We start from the raw sequence: 16,729 nt of genomic DNA, 5'->3' as shown, positions 1-16,729 counted from the left end.
CCTTTGTTTTGACATCTTGTTAGATTAAGTATGCGATTTTGAATAATGCTTATTTTTAATATTACAATATAAAAAATTATGCGATGCTGTAATTTTTATTTACTGATCATGATTGAAAAATTGTTTTGTTTCAAATCATTGTAGCCTATTGATGTCAAAAAAAAACATTTGATTGATTGATTGAAGTTATAACAGTTTTCATTCCAGAAGTTTCAATCAAAGGAGCTGTACTTAATATCATTGATACATCGATACATTTATAGCATTTATGAGTAGTCGATAATATTGTGAAGAAGTGAGATGTTACACATTAGTTTTATTAGTTTGTCTGATACTCCTCCGAAGCACCAACGAGTAGAATGATGAAACTCGAACAAACAATTTATTGGGCTATTTCATGGAAGGCTTGAATAGATAACAATAAAATAGAATAGCCGAGTTGCTTAAACTTATACATAACTGTTTTGTAATGAAACTAACAAAACAAATTCAATCAATAAGTATTGGAATCGTACTCAAATAATAGACCCGGTTGCCGTTGTCTCTATTAAATTCAACCGTCTCACATTGTCCGATATCTTTATTGGTTCTCCGTGCATTGCTTCCGTTAGATGACATCATTTTACGGTGGTTAAATTTAATAGACTTACGTGCAACCAGCGGTGAGTGTCAGGTAACAGACGCTTGGATCTACCAGATTCCCAGCACAAATTTCAAGCAGAGACCAGATTCCCAGCACAAATTTCAAGCAGAGAACACAAGTAGTTGCTTATTTTTTTATATTGTGGATGAAGGGCACATGAGCTTTTCTTTTGATTGTGTGTGATGCTTAATTGGAAATGCGTTGGTGAATTTATGAGATGATCAAACGTCCAGGCCATCAGGCGGTGTTAGCAGAACGAAGTTTGTAACACAAACTTTGTAATACAGTATTTTTCAGTTATCAGTGATGATTTAGTGAAGTATTCTCATTTAATTTGGTTTGTCTCAAAATTGGACAAAAATCATGAAGTGTAAACATAACCTATTTTAGGACATTTTGGAAAGGAACAGTTTTGGGTTTTAAGCCTGTTGTCCCTTTCGCAATTATTCATTGTTGAGAATGATATTGTATATATCAATGCATGGATAAATAAACACATCTTACCACTGGACAAAAGACACACAACTGCAAAATAGTGTAATGATCTTACTGAAACAACAATGAAATTGAAATTCAGCATCATAGCATAATCAATTTTTCTCCATAAAGAACGGCAGAATTCGTTAACGCACAGATAAGAGCTTAGAAAGATAAGCCCACCTCGTGTGGTAAGTCTTAATTCCAATAAGTCCTAATCTAAATTTATTTAAAACTGAAAAGCTCTAAATAAACATTAAATTCATTCAAATTGATAAAAAATAGAGAGAATAGAAATAAAAGCTTATTTCTGGGACGGTAAAACTCTTCGGAGTTGCACTAATTTTGAACAAACACAGAAATACAAAATAACGTAATGACGCCTATCAATAAGCGGGCAACATTGCGATGAGCGAACCAGGCATTTTCCGTTAGTTTTCACTGGGCAACCAGCGATCAGCGTCAGCCAGGAGGTCTCACTCAGCCGTGAACAAGTGTACGGCGAACCGCTGCAAAAGCATCATCTCCATCATCATCATCATCATCAACAACAACAACAGCAGCAGCAGCAGCAGCAGCAGCAGCAGCAGAAGCAGTAGAAACAGCAACAGTGAGAGAGCATCAGCGCTTGAATCAGCTGATAGTCTTCCTTCTGCTGCTATCACAGTTCTGCTAGAAAGGTGAGACGGGGGGCATTAACGGGCATTAAACTATTGGCCGCTTTCTCGAACCAAGAAACACATTCTTCCTTTTTCTAGGTTATCATAACTTATAACTCTCAATTTTTCGAACTTTTCCCAAACATAATATGGATTGATGAATATATCCATATTGATAGTCAACTGCACGAATATAGTCCAATGGAAATTGGAAATACTCCTCACCGCAAATAAAAATATAAATTAATTCTCATTTATAATCAGCAGTGGACAACGTTGATCAACTCTCATTTGGCAACGGTTAGGCCCGTTTGCATAAAAGCTATTAAATTTCAATCATGATTGAATTCTAACAGACCCAATCACAAAAGGTTTTCCAGAGAACAAGACTTCTCTGATAGTTGTTTGTGGCATTTAATAGGGATTGTTAGTTAACAGACTTTTGTGCAACCGGGTGTTAGACTCATTTGTTCCACTTCTATCAGACTATTTTCGTGCGGATGAGTAGTTTGTTTTCAGATATATAGACTGAAAGACGAAAATTCCAATATTCAATGTTAAAACAAAAATATATTAACTGATAAGTCCCGACTGGAGAACTCGCTCAAAATGCCGCTACTTATATCCTGACAGCTGTTCTATTGAAAGCAGAGGAAAGCATAGTTCAAGTAGCATTGGGTTATGGCATAGCCACCTCCAATACAAGGCCGCGGCCTACGATATTGCAACGTCGCAGTGTAGGCCTAGAATCTAATACATAATTGGTGAAAAAGATTTAAAAAAATACCAGCTGATCTTTTTCACCAATCATGTATTTTAAGGTGCGTACAGATATACGCGCCGCGAACATGAGCAAATCAGCTGATGCCAAGCTTTTTATATCTGTATCTTACCGTTTCTGTAAAAATACAGATATAGTCAGCTGGTTAAAAGTGAATTGCTCATGTTCGCGGCGCGTAAATCTGTACGCACCTTAAGATTGTAGACTTACACTGCGACGTATTAGAGGTGGAATTGGAGGTGTATTATTTATTTATTATTGTATTAGAGGTGGCTATGGTTATGGTTATTATTATTTCACATCATTGCATGCAATTAATAATCCAGCTGACGGCTGGATGATATTTTTTTTATTATCTGTAAGATGATAAATTACTACAAATTTGATGTTTTTATGCTCTTCCATGGACAATCTATAGTTCTCTTTTGAACTGTAAATTGACCATGGTCCTTCAATGTTATTCTGTTACATCCTCAAAAAAGTCGAAGGAGTGAGTTAATTGGCCAACGACCTCGATCTGCATAATGGTTCAAGGAATATGTGTTGAAAATTTGAAGTTCATGAAAGTGATGAAAGCAATCGAAAGTTACCATCGAAAATACAATGTAACTCACAAACGTACAACGACTCGAGCCTCTAGCCAAAAGTACGAACTTGCTACGCTTGTTCAATGATCATACCGATAGCCTGTTTTCTGCCTCATAGTTAGAATCATCAGCCATTCATTTCATGAGTAGAAGAATCGGACTCTTGTGACTGTAATTGATTTATAACCAACGTTTTATTCCATCAAATAAAAGCTCACCCTTATTTCACATTATGAAAGCTAACTACCATTTGATCCTAACACCAATTGACACATAACTAACAATACTTTACAATGACAATAATTTACAAGGAAAATTCTACTATAGGTCAATCATTCCTTAATTTCCAAATGCAACTCAAAACTTTTATAAAAATCAACTCTAACATGATACCTCAATGTTGTCTCACCTATCCTGCAAGTATAGAACAAGCAATTCAGATTAGTATTGACGAGAATAGGAAATTCTTCAAAACCATCCCATAATTTCACACAAAAATAGCCACACAAAAATGAGGAATAATTCCTCAATACGCCAATTTCAATCTATTATCAGTACTGCATACAAAGTTGTTTACTTTTATCTCCAGAACTTATAATCTTGACGATCAATTGAATGAGAATTCTATTACACTTCAGATCACTCATCACTAATAATTCCCTAATAGCCTACGTCAATTGCAATCTATCATCAGTACTGTATACAAAGTTGTTTACTTTTATTTCCAGAACTTGATTTCTTGACTATCTCTAGAATGAGAATTCTATTGCACTTCACCAAATTTAGTTTTCAACGGAAGATTTCCTGGAATAAATGATGAGTAGAATTGATCATTGCTATGATAAATTCAAGACTCATATTATACCAATTTATAAATCTATAAATTCATCTATCTACTGTCATTCCAACAAATTTTCATCACCAATCACCACTACTTCCCGTACAAAACTCATCATATTATTGATTAACACCCTACATTACTTACATCTCAACATAACTTCAATAATATATAATCGGAAACAATTCTTTCACAAGATTGATTTACAATCAAACTTCCACTGTAAGTTCAATATCGTCCACATAGTACCTCAGTACGTTTTTAAAAATACTAAATCACTCCTTTTCATAAACTGGAACTTCCATTCCCTTTTCAAGTAATAGAGACAGAAATGGAAAATAGCAGTGATTTGACTAGAAATGTGGAGTGGAAGGCAGAGAGCCAAGCGACCAAGGTTCGGTTCTGAATTTGACAGTCGATGTTGGCTGCTGCATTTGTTTATATAGATTGAGCGACGTTGTCCTTTCTTCTATCTACCGACAATCTATAGATGACGACACGAGTATAACCGTATAGCAGAGCACAACACAACAACACCTATCTACATGCCATCTATAGCAACAATCTATGTATATCAACAAGAAAATAATCTCATATTTGTACAGTATATAGAGAACTACAGAACTGTGAAAAAGAGTGTGGAGAACCTACTATGATAAATCTATAGATATAAACGAGATTATACTCTGTATCCAGTAACCTCATACATGTATATAGTGGGGAAGCCAGTTTGTAGAAGAGCATAACAACTAGCAGGCAGAAGATAGAAATAAACGTGTGACGTCACCACCAGAGTCACAGTCACGTGACTCTTGACTCGGCAAAGTTCGAATTTAGAGCCGCAGTCGGTAAAATAATTTTACTTCAGTTAATTCTACTTGATTGATGCTATCAAACTGCAATGCAAAGCTTGATTCAGCTTGCAATGTACTTGTCTGATAATAGTTTAATGAATATTCATGAGGTGTTTGTATGGAGTACAAAATGCAGTTTTCGACAATCTGCTTTCGTTTCGAAGTATGAATCGGAAGTAATATTGATTGATCATCATAACAATGCTATCAAAAATCCCAAGGATTTTTGTGAAATAACCAGTTTGAAATTAATTGCACAGTCAATACCTGAAAGCTACTTGTAGCACATAGATAACCCTTGAGATGGGTGAAAACACGAGTAGAATTATCTCTATTACCGTATAGGCCTACCCTATGTGTATTTGCAAACTGTCAATTCGTATCCTGCGCCTAGCGATCAAAAGGTCCAATTAGCCCATATAGTCCAACTCTGCTTTACTCCCAAAGTTGATAAAAGTGACATCTCCAAAAATAGGTTATATTTTTTCACTTTCAAGTATTTAAGTCCGCCATTTTAAGGTATTTTTTCCGCTAATCTGGCGAGGCGAATATATTTGAAATAATCTTTGAATAATTTGGACAAGTATACTCAATGTTTCAGAAAACTTGTATGTTTTCAAACTTTGATAAAGTTTATTCAATTTTGAGAGATTGGAAAATTCTTTAAACCTATTAACAAACTTTATGTTCAATTTGATATCATCACAATATATTCCAACGATGATTAAGAGAAAGAAATTAGTGAAAATGAATTAGTTACTTAATTTAGTAGCCAAGCACCATTTCATAATCATTTGAACATTTAAATTGACTTGTTTGAATTTGATAACAGAATATGTTACCATAGCAAATTTTTGATAAGTTTCTTCCAGCTTTCCATTGATAGCAGTCGCTTTGTGCGATTTTATGCGTTAGCAAGAGAAGATGTTTCAAAGTGAACTAATATCTACTATGAAATTAGCTGAGAAGATGAGATATAACGGAATTCAGGTATTCTAGCGTGACGAAAGAGAAAGAGAGAGAAGAGCAACTACGTTGCCGAGAAAGAACCACGATAAACGGAGAAGGATGATAAGAGAAGGATACAAGAGGAATAGCAGAAGGATGTCTGGAGAGGGGGGAAGGAAGAAGGGGTCTCCAGAGCTGAAGGTGAGGACAGGACATGAAGGAGGAAGACAGAAGCTGCTTTCACGGACGATAGGACCAAAGAAAAGAAGGAAGAAGATGAAGAAGGCAGACTAAGATATGTAGGTTACAAAAGAACATTGCTCTTTTAATTATTTGTGGTTCTCCTGGACATGAATACTCACTCTCCTGTCCGCTACATCTCAAAGAAATTAATAAAAATTCAGGTTTGTCCTCAAGTACCCCGTTCTAGAGAAATACGAATTGGACTTGAAGATATTTTTACCACTTTCATGAGAAATAATGATGACTTTGACCAACTTATAATCAAACTATGACTCACTAAAATGATGAGGTGAAGAGGCTATCTGTATATGGTGAAACTGCACAAAATAGGTTAATCTATATATAGATAATAAAGGATATGATTGGCTCATACACTTACGGGATAGGAAATATTCGAATTACGCATCATCACGTCTGATCCACTAAACTGATTAGCTTGAAATTTTGCAAATGTATTCTTAATTCACCGAGGATGATTATAGGCCTATTTCAAATTCTTCAAGATTTCAGTTTATCAAGTTTTTAATTAGGCCCTTGCGGAGCACGGGTTACCTACTAGTGATTAATAAATATAAATATCTGATGATGCCATATTATTTTGATATCCCTGTAGCTTTTTGTACCATAAAGGGAAAAATTCTTTCATCTTAAAAACTGGCATTAAAGTTACAGAGAAATATAGGGAGGAAAATGAACATAGTTGCCCAACTTGAATAATACTCGGTCTTCCAATGAAATAAAAACATCTGATTTCGAAGTAGAAACTACTCATGGACCACTCTGAACTATACCGATGACATGTACCACCTTCAGCACTGACCTGTAGGAATTAGAAAAGGGAAGACAGGTTGAGCTCTCTGAACCTGGAGTAGCCTAATTCTATCTGAAAAGTTCCCTAGAAATCCGATCATGCAGAAAATGTTGTAGAGTTGCACCAATTCTGGAGAGCTCCACCTCCTTCCCATTCAAAATATTACTGTCTTCTTGCTCTTAGTTGTGGTACTGGACTGTTATGATGGTTCAGGGACTACGAATATAATCTTCTATATATATTATACTAGCCGTCAGGCTCGCTTCGCTCGCCATATCCGTCTAGCCAGGGGGCTCCGCCCCCTGGACCCCCGACTGGAACGTCCAAGAATGAGATCAGCGGGATCGCTTCGCTCGCCTGCATGTAGACCTCAGCGGAACCTCTGTACCGAAATTGAACGTATTATGTCGATTTGATCTCGAAAAACACCTGTTACTATATTGGCGTATCTTTGGCGAACAAAATTCAGCTAAACCTGTGTACTGAATTTTTTAAAATATATTTCCATCAATTATTGGAAAAGGTGAGGAAACGCAGAAAAGCTGAGAAAACGCTAATTTTGGCTAATTGGATAAATTAGTATTTATGAGGTCCTGGATAGGTGCATTTCAATTTTCAAATTGGTGCCAACCTAACAAAGTCAACTCAACTTAATGCCAACCTGACAAAATTTTTTAATTTAGTTACCAGAACAACTGTTTCGAAGAGGTACTCTCTCTAGATTATAGTTCTATATTAAACATATGGTATGGACATTTGAATTCTAATTTTAAGATATTGGAATAAGAAGAATATACATGCTAAAAGAACTTTAAACCCTTAAAAACCACCCTTAGAGTTAAAATATCGCCAAAAGATTTCTTAGTGCGCCTCTAAAGGGCCAACTGAACATACCTACCAAATTTGAACGTTTTTGGTCCGGTAGATTTTTAGTTCTGCGAGTGAGTGAGTGAGTGAGTGAGTGAGTCAGTCAGTCAGTGAGTGCCATTTCGCTTTTATATATATAGATAAAAATGAATGTCTGTTTGTGTGTTTGTTTGCTTGTTCCCTATAGACTCGAAAACTACTTGACAGAACGGCATGAAACTTTGGGAATATGTTGTGTGAATATTGGGGATGGTTTCTGTCCAGACATTGTAATAGGGGGGCTAATAATAATTTATTAATCCATTTTACAGACCTATGTTTTCGTACTTGCCGGCCAAGCGGCTAACGTAGAACGGGAAGATGATCATGATTCAAGATCATGTTGTGATAATATGATTTAGCATCTAAACTTACCAGCTGTAATAAACCCGTCACTCTGTGATAAAATTGTGTACTGGTATTAAACGGTAGGTTTAAGCACATCGAAAGTCCGTATTGAGATGTAAATGAAAATATTGATTGTTGGATAAATTTCACGATTCACCAAATAAAGTCAAGTGTGACATGAGATACATTGACTTTTTGGCGGTACGAAGTTCCCTGGGTAAGCTAATATAATATAGTACTATGAACGAAAATAGCTACAAAAGATATGGTGGAGTCGTGGAGTTTATTGAATTCTCAATTATCTGATTCAAACGTTTGCATCTTTTTCACTAATTCTAAAGAACAGTGCCACAATTAATCTCACTGTCCACTTGCTCCTAGCCCAGTTTGAGGTTGCTATGAATGATTTCTTATTGGTTCAGGTTTTTACAAAACCAGATGGCGCTTTCAAATTCATATGAAAAAATCTGGTGTGGCGCACTCACTCAACTTTCCTTGCCGTTATGAAAATTGATCACCTGACGCTAGTGTTCCCGCGCATCCCAAGTTTACTATTGAAAGATTTGAGCCAGCTGGTGACAGGGCAACAACGCTGAAGACACTCTAGGTGTGCTATCTCTTCATAGTGAATCATTTAATAGGATCAACAGTTGCCAAAAGTTTGCAATTGGATAATCACATTTTCTCGAATTTCGAGCTTATTTTCAATTTTAGGGGAAAATGTTACTGAACATTAGTTGTAGAGATTCTCATGCTGAATCTTTTCCTCTCAAAATTTCTCGTTTAAATTGTATCTGAAGCCTGATAGTTGAGAATCTGAAATCAAACTTTGCATAGATGGGGCGGAGCTCCTGAAATTTTTACAGATATGGGACTTGTTGCACTTGGGGCTTATCGATGACTATTCCAGGTATAACTTTAATCGAAATCGTTGGAGCCGTTTTCGAGAAAATCGCGAGAAGCCCTGTTTTTGACAACATTTTCGCCATTTTAGCCCCCATCTTGAATCGCATTTGATCGAAACTGTTCGTGTCGGATCCTTATATTGTAAGGGCCTTACGTTCCAAATTTCAAGTCAATCCGTCAATTGGGAGATGAGATATCGTGTACACAGACGCACATACACTCATACACACACACACACACCACACCACACACACACACACAACACACACACAACACACACACACACACACACACACACACAACACACACACACACACACACACACACACACACCACACACACACACACACACACACACCACACACACACACACACCACACACACCACACCACACACACACACAACACACACACACACCACAACACACACACACACACACACACACAACACACACACACACCACACACACACACACCACACACAACACACACACACACACACACCACCACACACACACACACACACACACACACACCACACACCACACACACACAACACACACACACACACACACACACATACAGACCAATACCCAAAAACCACTTTTTTGGACTCAGGGACCTTGAAACGCATAGAAATTGGGGTACCTTAATTTTTTTCGGAAAGCAATACATTCCTTACCTATGGTAATGGGGCAAGGAAAGTAAAATGGGATCAATAAATGGGAAAATATACAGTAAAAGTACGATTTAGTACAAGTGCAAAATTCAATTACGATTAACAGTAACATACTCACAATAAAAGTCAGTTCAATATGTGTGTTTAATATTTTATTATGTACTCTATTTACAATTAAGTATAATAATCAAAAGTCATAGTATAAGCGTAAGTGATTTATTCGTATAGTAGTTATCAGTCCATTTCGATTATCTATTATCTTTGCAATATTCTAGATCCCAATCAAAAATTTTCTTAAACTAGATTCATAATTTCTCAGCACAATCAGTGTACTGTGTACTAATAGTTGAATAGTATACAGTATCAGTTTATTTGAAATAGTTTATGATTAATGAATATTCAATAAACAACATCTGGAGAATCAAAGAGTTGTAAGGAATTAAGCAAATACACGCAAAATGTATTATAATTAGAGAGTATTTTCTTAAAGTGAAGCTATTGATAGTATATTCTCAAATTTCCAAACATCTCATTTCTTAATACAGTACCCATCTACACAAAGTTAATTTAGTAATTAATAGTGATAATTAAAAATCGTATACGATTTAATAGACAATGTTTTTTCTATGTGGACTCACTATGCTTGTCCTGATTAGATAGGAGCTCCAACTATTTAAAATAGATTCAGGGGCTAGGTTGCACAAAAGCCGGTTGAATTTCAATTCCACGAGAACCAATCAGAGAAGCCTTATCAAAAATGCCTTCTCTGATTGGCTTTCGTGAGATTAATCACGGTTAAAATTTAACCGGGTTTTGTGCAACCGGGCCTTATCATAATGAATCGAGGAGTTATCCACCTCTTCCCCAATCACAGCATGAGATCATTCTATCTTTCTCGCCGGATTAAGATTTTGGACTAATTATATTGAAAACGTCTTTAATAACTAGTAACATCAGTTCGATTAAAATAAGTTCCTAAAAGAATGCATTTTCTAGGAACTTTCAATTTTATAATAGTCAAGAACTAAAAGAGATAGAAGTAGAGGATTATAATATACTATACTGACTACTGACATTTAGTTTAATTATTGCATATTCGATTAGTTCGAGTGACCAAAAATCTTTCGCCAGCTATAGGTGCGTACAGATATACGCGCCGCGAACATGAGCAATTCACTTTTAATCAGCTGACTATACCTGTATTTTTACAGAAACGGTAAGATACAGATATAGAAAGATTGGTATCAGCTGATTAAAAGTGAATTGCTCATGTTCGCGGCGCGTATATCTGTACGCACCTTATGAAGGGTCGGAGGTCAACTAATTTTAACTAGACCATAAGGAAAAAGAACACTTCAAGCCATAGCCATTGTTTCAATTTCTCATTCCAACTAAACAGTTCATATTATTCAACGTTGTTTCTCGTTGGTAGAGTTGTGTGAAATGAATTTTTTTAAGACTACTTGGAGTGAATTGAAGATTATTAGGGCCAAGCCACACAAAGCAGCAGACAGGAAGCTCTCCGATTGGCTGATTATCAGTTAATTACCGAACGCCAAACCAATTAGCCAATCGAAGAGCTTCCTGCCCTGCCGACTACAAAAACGCCTTGAATAAACGCTACATGTGGCTTGGCCCTAAAGAATTCACTCGGCCGGTTATTACTCCCATCTTTAGCCGAAAATTGGGTGAACTGACTAATTGAGCAAAACAGTTTCACTTGTGATACAATATAGCATCAATCACAAACACTTCCAAATATCAAATTAATTATTATTTTCACCCGAAGAAAATCAGTTTCCCTTGTGATGATGCAGATCCCCGTTCTCAGCAGTTTGACCATGTTCGGCAGGATAAGCGCGACCCTCGTTGACGGCAACAATCACGTTGAAAAATATATCGTTGACCTGCTTCTCGACAAAAGGCCTCAGGTTGTCGGGCATTCTCCTTAGCTTGCTCGCCCACACTCGGCCGAGCAGCTCGCACTCGTCCTCCTGGTGGTGCGAGGTGCCGTTCTCTCGGACCCCGTTGCAGATGGCGGCTGCACCGCCTCCGGTGACCGCTTCCCCCACGACGGAGAGCTCCTCCCGACGCCGCTTGGCCGGTTTCCGATCAACGTCCGACACCTTGCTGACGGGAGAAGAAGGTGTACTGCAGCGACTGCGTGTGTCGACCACCAGCCGACTCTCGTCCTCTTCGATCGCGTCGTCTTCGTCCGTTTGAACTACTTCCACCTATAGATTAACCAAATCTAATAAGGAATACATCAATTTTCCATTTAGTAAATAAACTGCTAGTAATATATTGTAATGATGAATATATTGAGATTTATTTATCGATTGGGTTTATCAAAAAAGGTTTAGAATTAGGACTTTTTCAATCAGACTCCAGTGCTCATTCAATTGAAACGATACAGATTCTTTGTTATCGAAATTTCTAGTAGTTAGTTCCGTCAATAGAATTTATGAGTAAAATAGAATGCAAAAAATTGTTTATGAAGTCCCATAACTCGCCCTTTAGTATTTTAGATATATCTCTTCTACCCCCATCTAGGGCGGTCACAATATTATAGTAACGAACACAATGAATGTAATATCAATCAAGTCACTATTCTCTGTTTTTTGCTGAGCGTGATGCCCATAATCAGCTTCAAGCTTGTGCCTGGGCAATGAGACGGATGGAAGATTAGTGAAGCTACAGCTTTAGGTAGATTCTTAACTACTGGGAAGTGGGTTTTGAGCTCATAAATCATATTTGGAAAACAGTTGGTTCTTCAAGTGATCAACAGGAGTAGCAGGAGCATAAATCTCAACCTGAGTGATAGGATAGCTTATCAGAGTGACCTTGGAACAGACCTTAATTTTCTTCTATTAGTTGCTGCGTAATGCTATAAAATTTCAGCGGAGCTCAAGTGGCATGCAGCATGTTTAGTTGAGGACTGGAGTCCGGTGAATGCATTGTAGCACTCATTAATATAGGGATACCTCAACCAGTACCCCAGTTAACTTGTTTAAATAAACGAAGAATGAAAATCACGCTTGATAGTTTGAAAATGTAATGAAAACTCAACTTACAAATCTTACTATGTATGGAAATATTACGGACACTTTGTCTCCATTTTCCGTCCCAACCATTATAATACATTTGGTGGAATAAACCTACAAATAAGGGGCTATTACAATTGTATCAATTTTATCCTGTACTGAATGGAATGAGCCTACATGGGAAACTATGGACCTGAATAAAAAGTGATATTTCGGAATGAAGAGACAGTAGTATGAATGGAAGATGCTGAGGGAGGTGGTTAGAGTATTGTTTCACTATTATATGTATATTTAAATTGTATTTATCATCATCAAATGGGAAAAATAAAGAAGTGAATAACATTGGAACGCTTATTAATCCAAATACAATTCCTAGACCATTGGACATAAAACTTTTTTAGGAAAAACAGTTATGATACTACCGTATTGGAATTTATTTTTGCATTAACTTGGCATGTATTCTAGATAAGCATCAATGCGTCATTAAATCTTGTAGCCTACTTCAATAAGTAAATGATGTGTGGCTCAATAGCATCCCACCTCACGTAATGAGTGGTGTGTTGGAATTTCCCAATTTTGGTTATCTATTCCTAAATATTTCGTTGATCTAAAAGATCCAAATGATCTGAAGATCCACCTGTCTTGATGGATCCACATACCTGCAAATTTGCTTTTCGCTGATCAATGATCTTTACTCGTTACAGACAATAATTCGCCAATCAAATGAATGAGACACACGAGAAACAAGAGTTTAGACAATCTCAAAATGATATCTACTCCCAAAACTGAACTCACTCACTTCAATGGTCAATTTCACCTAATGTACTGATCAAATTCATCAATTTTTTCACCAATTTGGAATAAACTAAAAGAAGAGAAACGACAGAATCTAGTACTGTCTTTAGTATTCTAGTATGAATCGAAAATGCTTTGAAAGCAGCAACTAACTTCTCGAGATAGATCAAAATAGTGAAAGAGAAAATAGGAAAAATAAGAGTAGAAAGTAGCTAGAAAGGCATGGATTTAAAAACAGCAAAATTATAAAAATAAAGCAGAGAAGAATAAGAGATAATCAAGTAATACGGCTAAAAATTAATGAAGGCATTTTTAACAATATCTCATGCTAGAAAATCAAAGTGGAAAAGAAACAGAAAATCAAGAGATAAAGATCGAAATTGACCGTTTCCACTTCCCGATTGACGAATGACACTCACAATAATAATTAACCTGAAACTGGCTAAGAATCATCTGTTTGTGAGAATATTAGCCATTTGGAGGACAATTTTGAGTATCGGCCAACATTCGGTAAGTGTGAAAACGGAAAAATGGCTATCGAAGGCATAGACATTTGTTTCTTGGCATAAAGCTCTAAGCCTCCATAACTATGTTGTAATTTTTCTTTTACAGATAAGTAGATAAAAAAATTTGATAACAGCAATGATATCTAAATCTAGGAAAACGTAGAGAGATGTAATTAAGAGAAAATCAAAAAGGAGGATTAAGCAATAAAGATGATGAATCTAAATATTTTCATAAACATTCTAAAAGATTGATACCAATAAATGTCTCACCAGTTGTTGAGGCGTGAAATCATCAGTTTCAGCCAGCCGGGTGTCATAGGTGTCCACGGCGACATCAGCTACAGTCACACCGTCAGCCGCCGCGTCACCGTTGCAGACGGCGCCAACGTCGGGCTCCGACAAGAAGCGCAGGCAGTTGAAGTACCAGAGTGTCGGCTCGTACTCGTCACACTCGCTGGACAACCTTGACGCAGTCAGCTTTTTCATCTGCTTGCGGTAGTTGGTGCGGAAAGTGTTGATCTTCGACTTGACGGTGTCGATGGTCGCGTCAGGCATGCCGCGCCGCAAGAACTCCAGCAGCCGCTCGTAGCCGCGTTGCCGCAGGTTCTTGTTCAGGTAGGCTTTCGACTTGAAGTTCCACAGACAGTGCTCCGACTTGTAGATGTCCAGGAACTCGGTCCAGAACTCGCGGTTCATGCTGGGGTTGCGCAGACTTACGTCGAAGTGTTCCATTGTTGCAAACGATGGATTTAGGATTTTCTCTGGTTTAGGTTTCTTTCTTTAGGTTTTATCTCTTGTTATTTTTTCTGTCTCTTCTCTCAATTTTTCTGTTTGTCTCTCGAATTACTGTATCTTAATTCCTATTTGATCTTCTACTTTTTATTTTCGGTTCAAGATCTGTATGATTTTGTATGTGCTTCGATTTTAGGCTTCTTATTTAAACTCTTCAGTTTCAATTTTGTGTGAGTTGAAATAGTTGAATTGCATTTATTTAGTCTGATTTGCGATTGAGTCTGAAGTAAGTCTTGATTGCCTAGTAGATTAGATTGAGTTTGGATTGATTGATAAATTGGACAGAGTCTGTTTTCAAGTTTTGTGTTTGTCTTCCAAGTTGTCCACAAGGTCTTCAAGTTGCCAAATCAACACTTGGTGAGATCAGACTCAATATTATTAGCGTAGGTACTGATTTTAATAGTTTTATCACTCTTGAGCTGTAACTACCGTATGCTGAAACTGAAGTCATCTATCGTTTCGAGGTTTCAGGTGAAAAGGCCTTCAGAAGTGAGATGGCAGGGACACCTAATTTGTGAGGGATTCTAGCAGACCTCAATTCTGTAGTTTGTAGATGAGATGAGCCACTGTATTCCGAGTTAGGGAGAATACCGCATTATAGTTTTATGTGACAAAATCACAGATCTTTGATAGCAGATACACATAATTCGAGTGGACTTTCAAATGAACTAACCTCTCAAATCTGTAAGATGATAGTGAACTATCGTGTACAGAGATTGGAGTGATACCCTTTTGGGACAAAAACTATCCAGAGTAGACTTTCAAATTAACTGAACACGGCAATCTGTAGATGATATTGAACTATCGTGTATGGAGATTGGGATGATATCGTATTGAGACAAAAACTTCAGACACCGAATCTGAGTGAAGTTTACTTATGTTACACTGTTATTGACAAAGAAGAACTGTCTCTGAAACTGAGATGAAACCGAATCGTAGTTTTATGTGACAAAAACTGCTGTTTTGTTGACCTCAGAGACATAGAATTGGAGTGGAATTGAACAATGTAGTGATAATAAACTACAGTGTCTGAAACTGAGATAATACCGGATTGTAGTTTACGGTACGTGACATGAACTGAAGTTGTGTTCACAGTAGAGACACAGAGTTCGAGTGCAATTGAACACTGTAGTGATAATGTACTACCGCAACTGAAATTGAGATAATACCGAATTGTAGTTTTTCGGGGATGGCCGGACCGAATGTGTGACAGAGTGCCGAAGGGTGCCGGTGTCGGGTGGCATGGAGGGTAGTGCGCATGCGTGACTGAAAGGGGGCATGACGGGTGGGCCTAGGGCATGAGGGCATGAAGCCCTGGCTCCAGCCCGGCAGACATCCAGGCCTCTTGGCGAGCGGCGCGGCGCTGCATCGAGCGACGTTCCTGCTTCATGCTGCCGCCACCGCATGGGGGGGTTGTTGGTCGGGGAGGGGGGTCAACTGGGTGCTCACTCACTCTCACCACCCAACACTCCTCTGCTCTCCGCCCCACAGTTTTCAGACGGTCCGGCTTCGATTTCAAATTCAGTACTTTTCCAGTCATCAACAATCACTGATTCACCAGTTTTCAGATAGTCCAGTTTCGATTTCAATAAATTCTGTACTTTTGAGTCATTGACAATCACTGATTCCCCAGTTTTCAAATAGGCGGGTTTCGATTTCAATAAATTCTGTACTTTTCCAATCATCAGCAATCACTGATTCCACAGTTTTCAGATTTTCCAGTTTCAATTTTAATAAACTCGGTGATTTTCAAGTTATGATTGTCAAGTCAAGATTGTACGAACAATCAATGAATCCAGAACTTGGAATTGTATTTCTATGGATGTGATAACAAATTTCAAAGTTCTCCAGTCATGAACAATCACTAATTCCCTAGTTTTCAGATAGTCCGGTTTCGATATCAATAAATCTAG

General features: G+C 37.4%; 2 protein-coding genes across 3 annotated transcripts in view; both read right to left on the bottom strand.

Moving 5' to 3' along the window:
- Positions 1 to 16,729, bottom strand: part of LOC111057239 — a 94,825-nt gene that overhangs the window by 63,276 nt on the left and 14,820 nt on the right. The gene's annotated exons all lie outside the window — the stretch shown is intronic.
- LOC111057240 lies at positions 10,944 to 16,404 on the bottom strand. Its single transcript, XM_022344674.2, has 2 exons — positions 14,295 to 16,404; positions 10,944 to 11,913 (listed from the first exon to the last, which is right to left on the bottom strand). The coding sequence occupies exons 1-2, from the start codon at positions 14,754 to 14,756 to the stop codon at positions 11,473 to 11,475; spliced, it is 903 nt and encodes a 300-aa protein (XP_022200366.2). The 5' UTR covers positions 14,757 to 16,404; the 3' UTR covers positions 10,944 to 11,472.

Source organism: Nilaparvata lugens, chromosome 3 (assembly GCF_014356525.2).
Source record: "Nilaparvata lugens isolate BPH chromosome 3, ASM1435652v1, whole genome shotgun sequence".
Taxonomy (NCBI): domain Eukaryota; kingdom Metazoa; phylum Arthropoda; class Insecta; order Hemiptera; family Delphacidae; genus Nilaparvata; species Nilaparvata lugens.
This window is presented reverse-complemented; position numbering and strand designations above follow the sequence as displayed.

What these genes read in the sequence shown, in the direction of transcription:
- LOC111057240 (XM_022344674.2), bottom strand. Translation starts at nt 14,756, where the DNA reads ATGGAACACTTCGACGTAAGTCTGCGCAACCCCAGCATGAACCGCGAG. An exon ending in ATTTCACGCCTCAACAACTG is followed by an intron (nt 11,914 to 14,294) that starts GTGAGACATTTA and finishes GTTAATCTATAG; the next exon opens with GTGGAAGTAGTTCAAACGGA.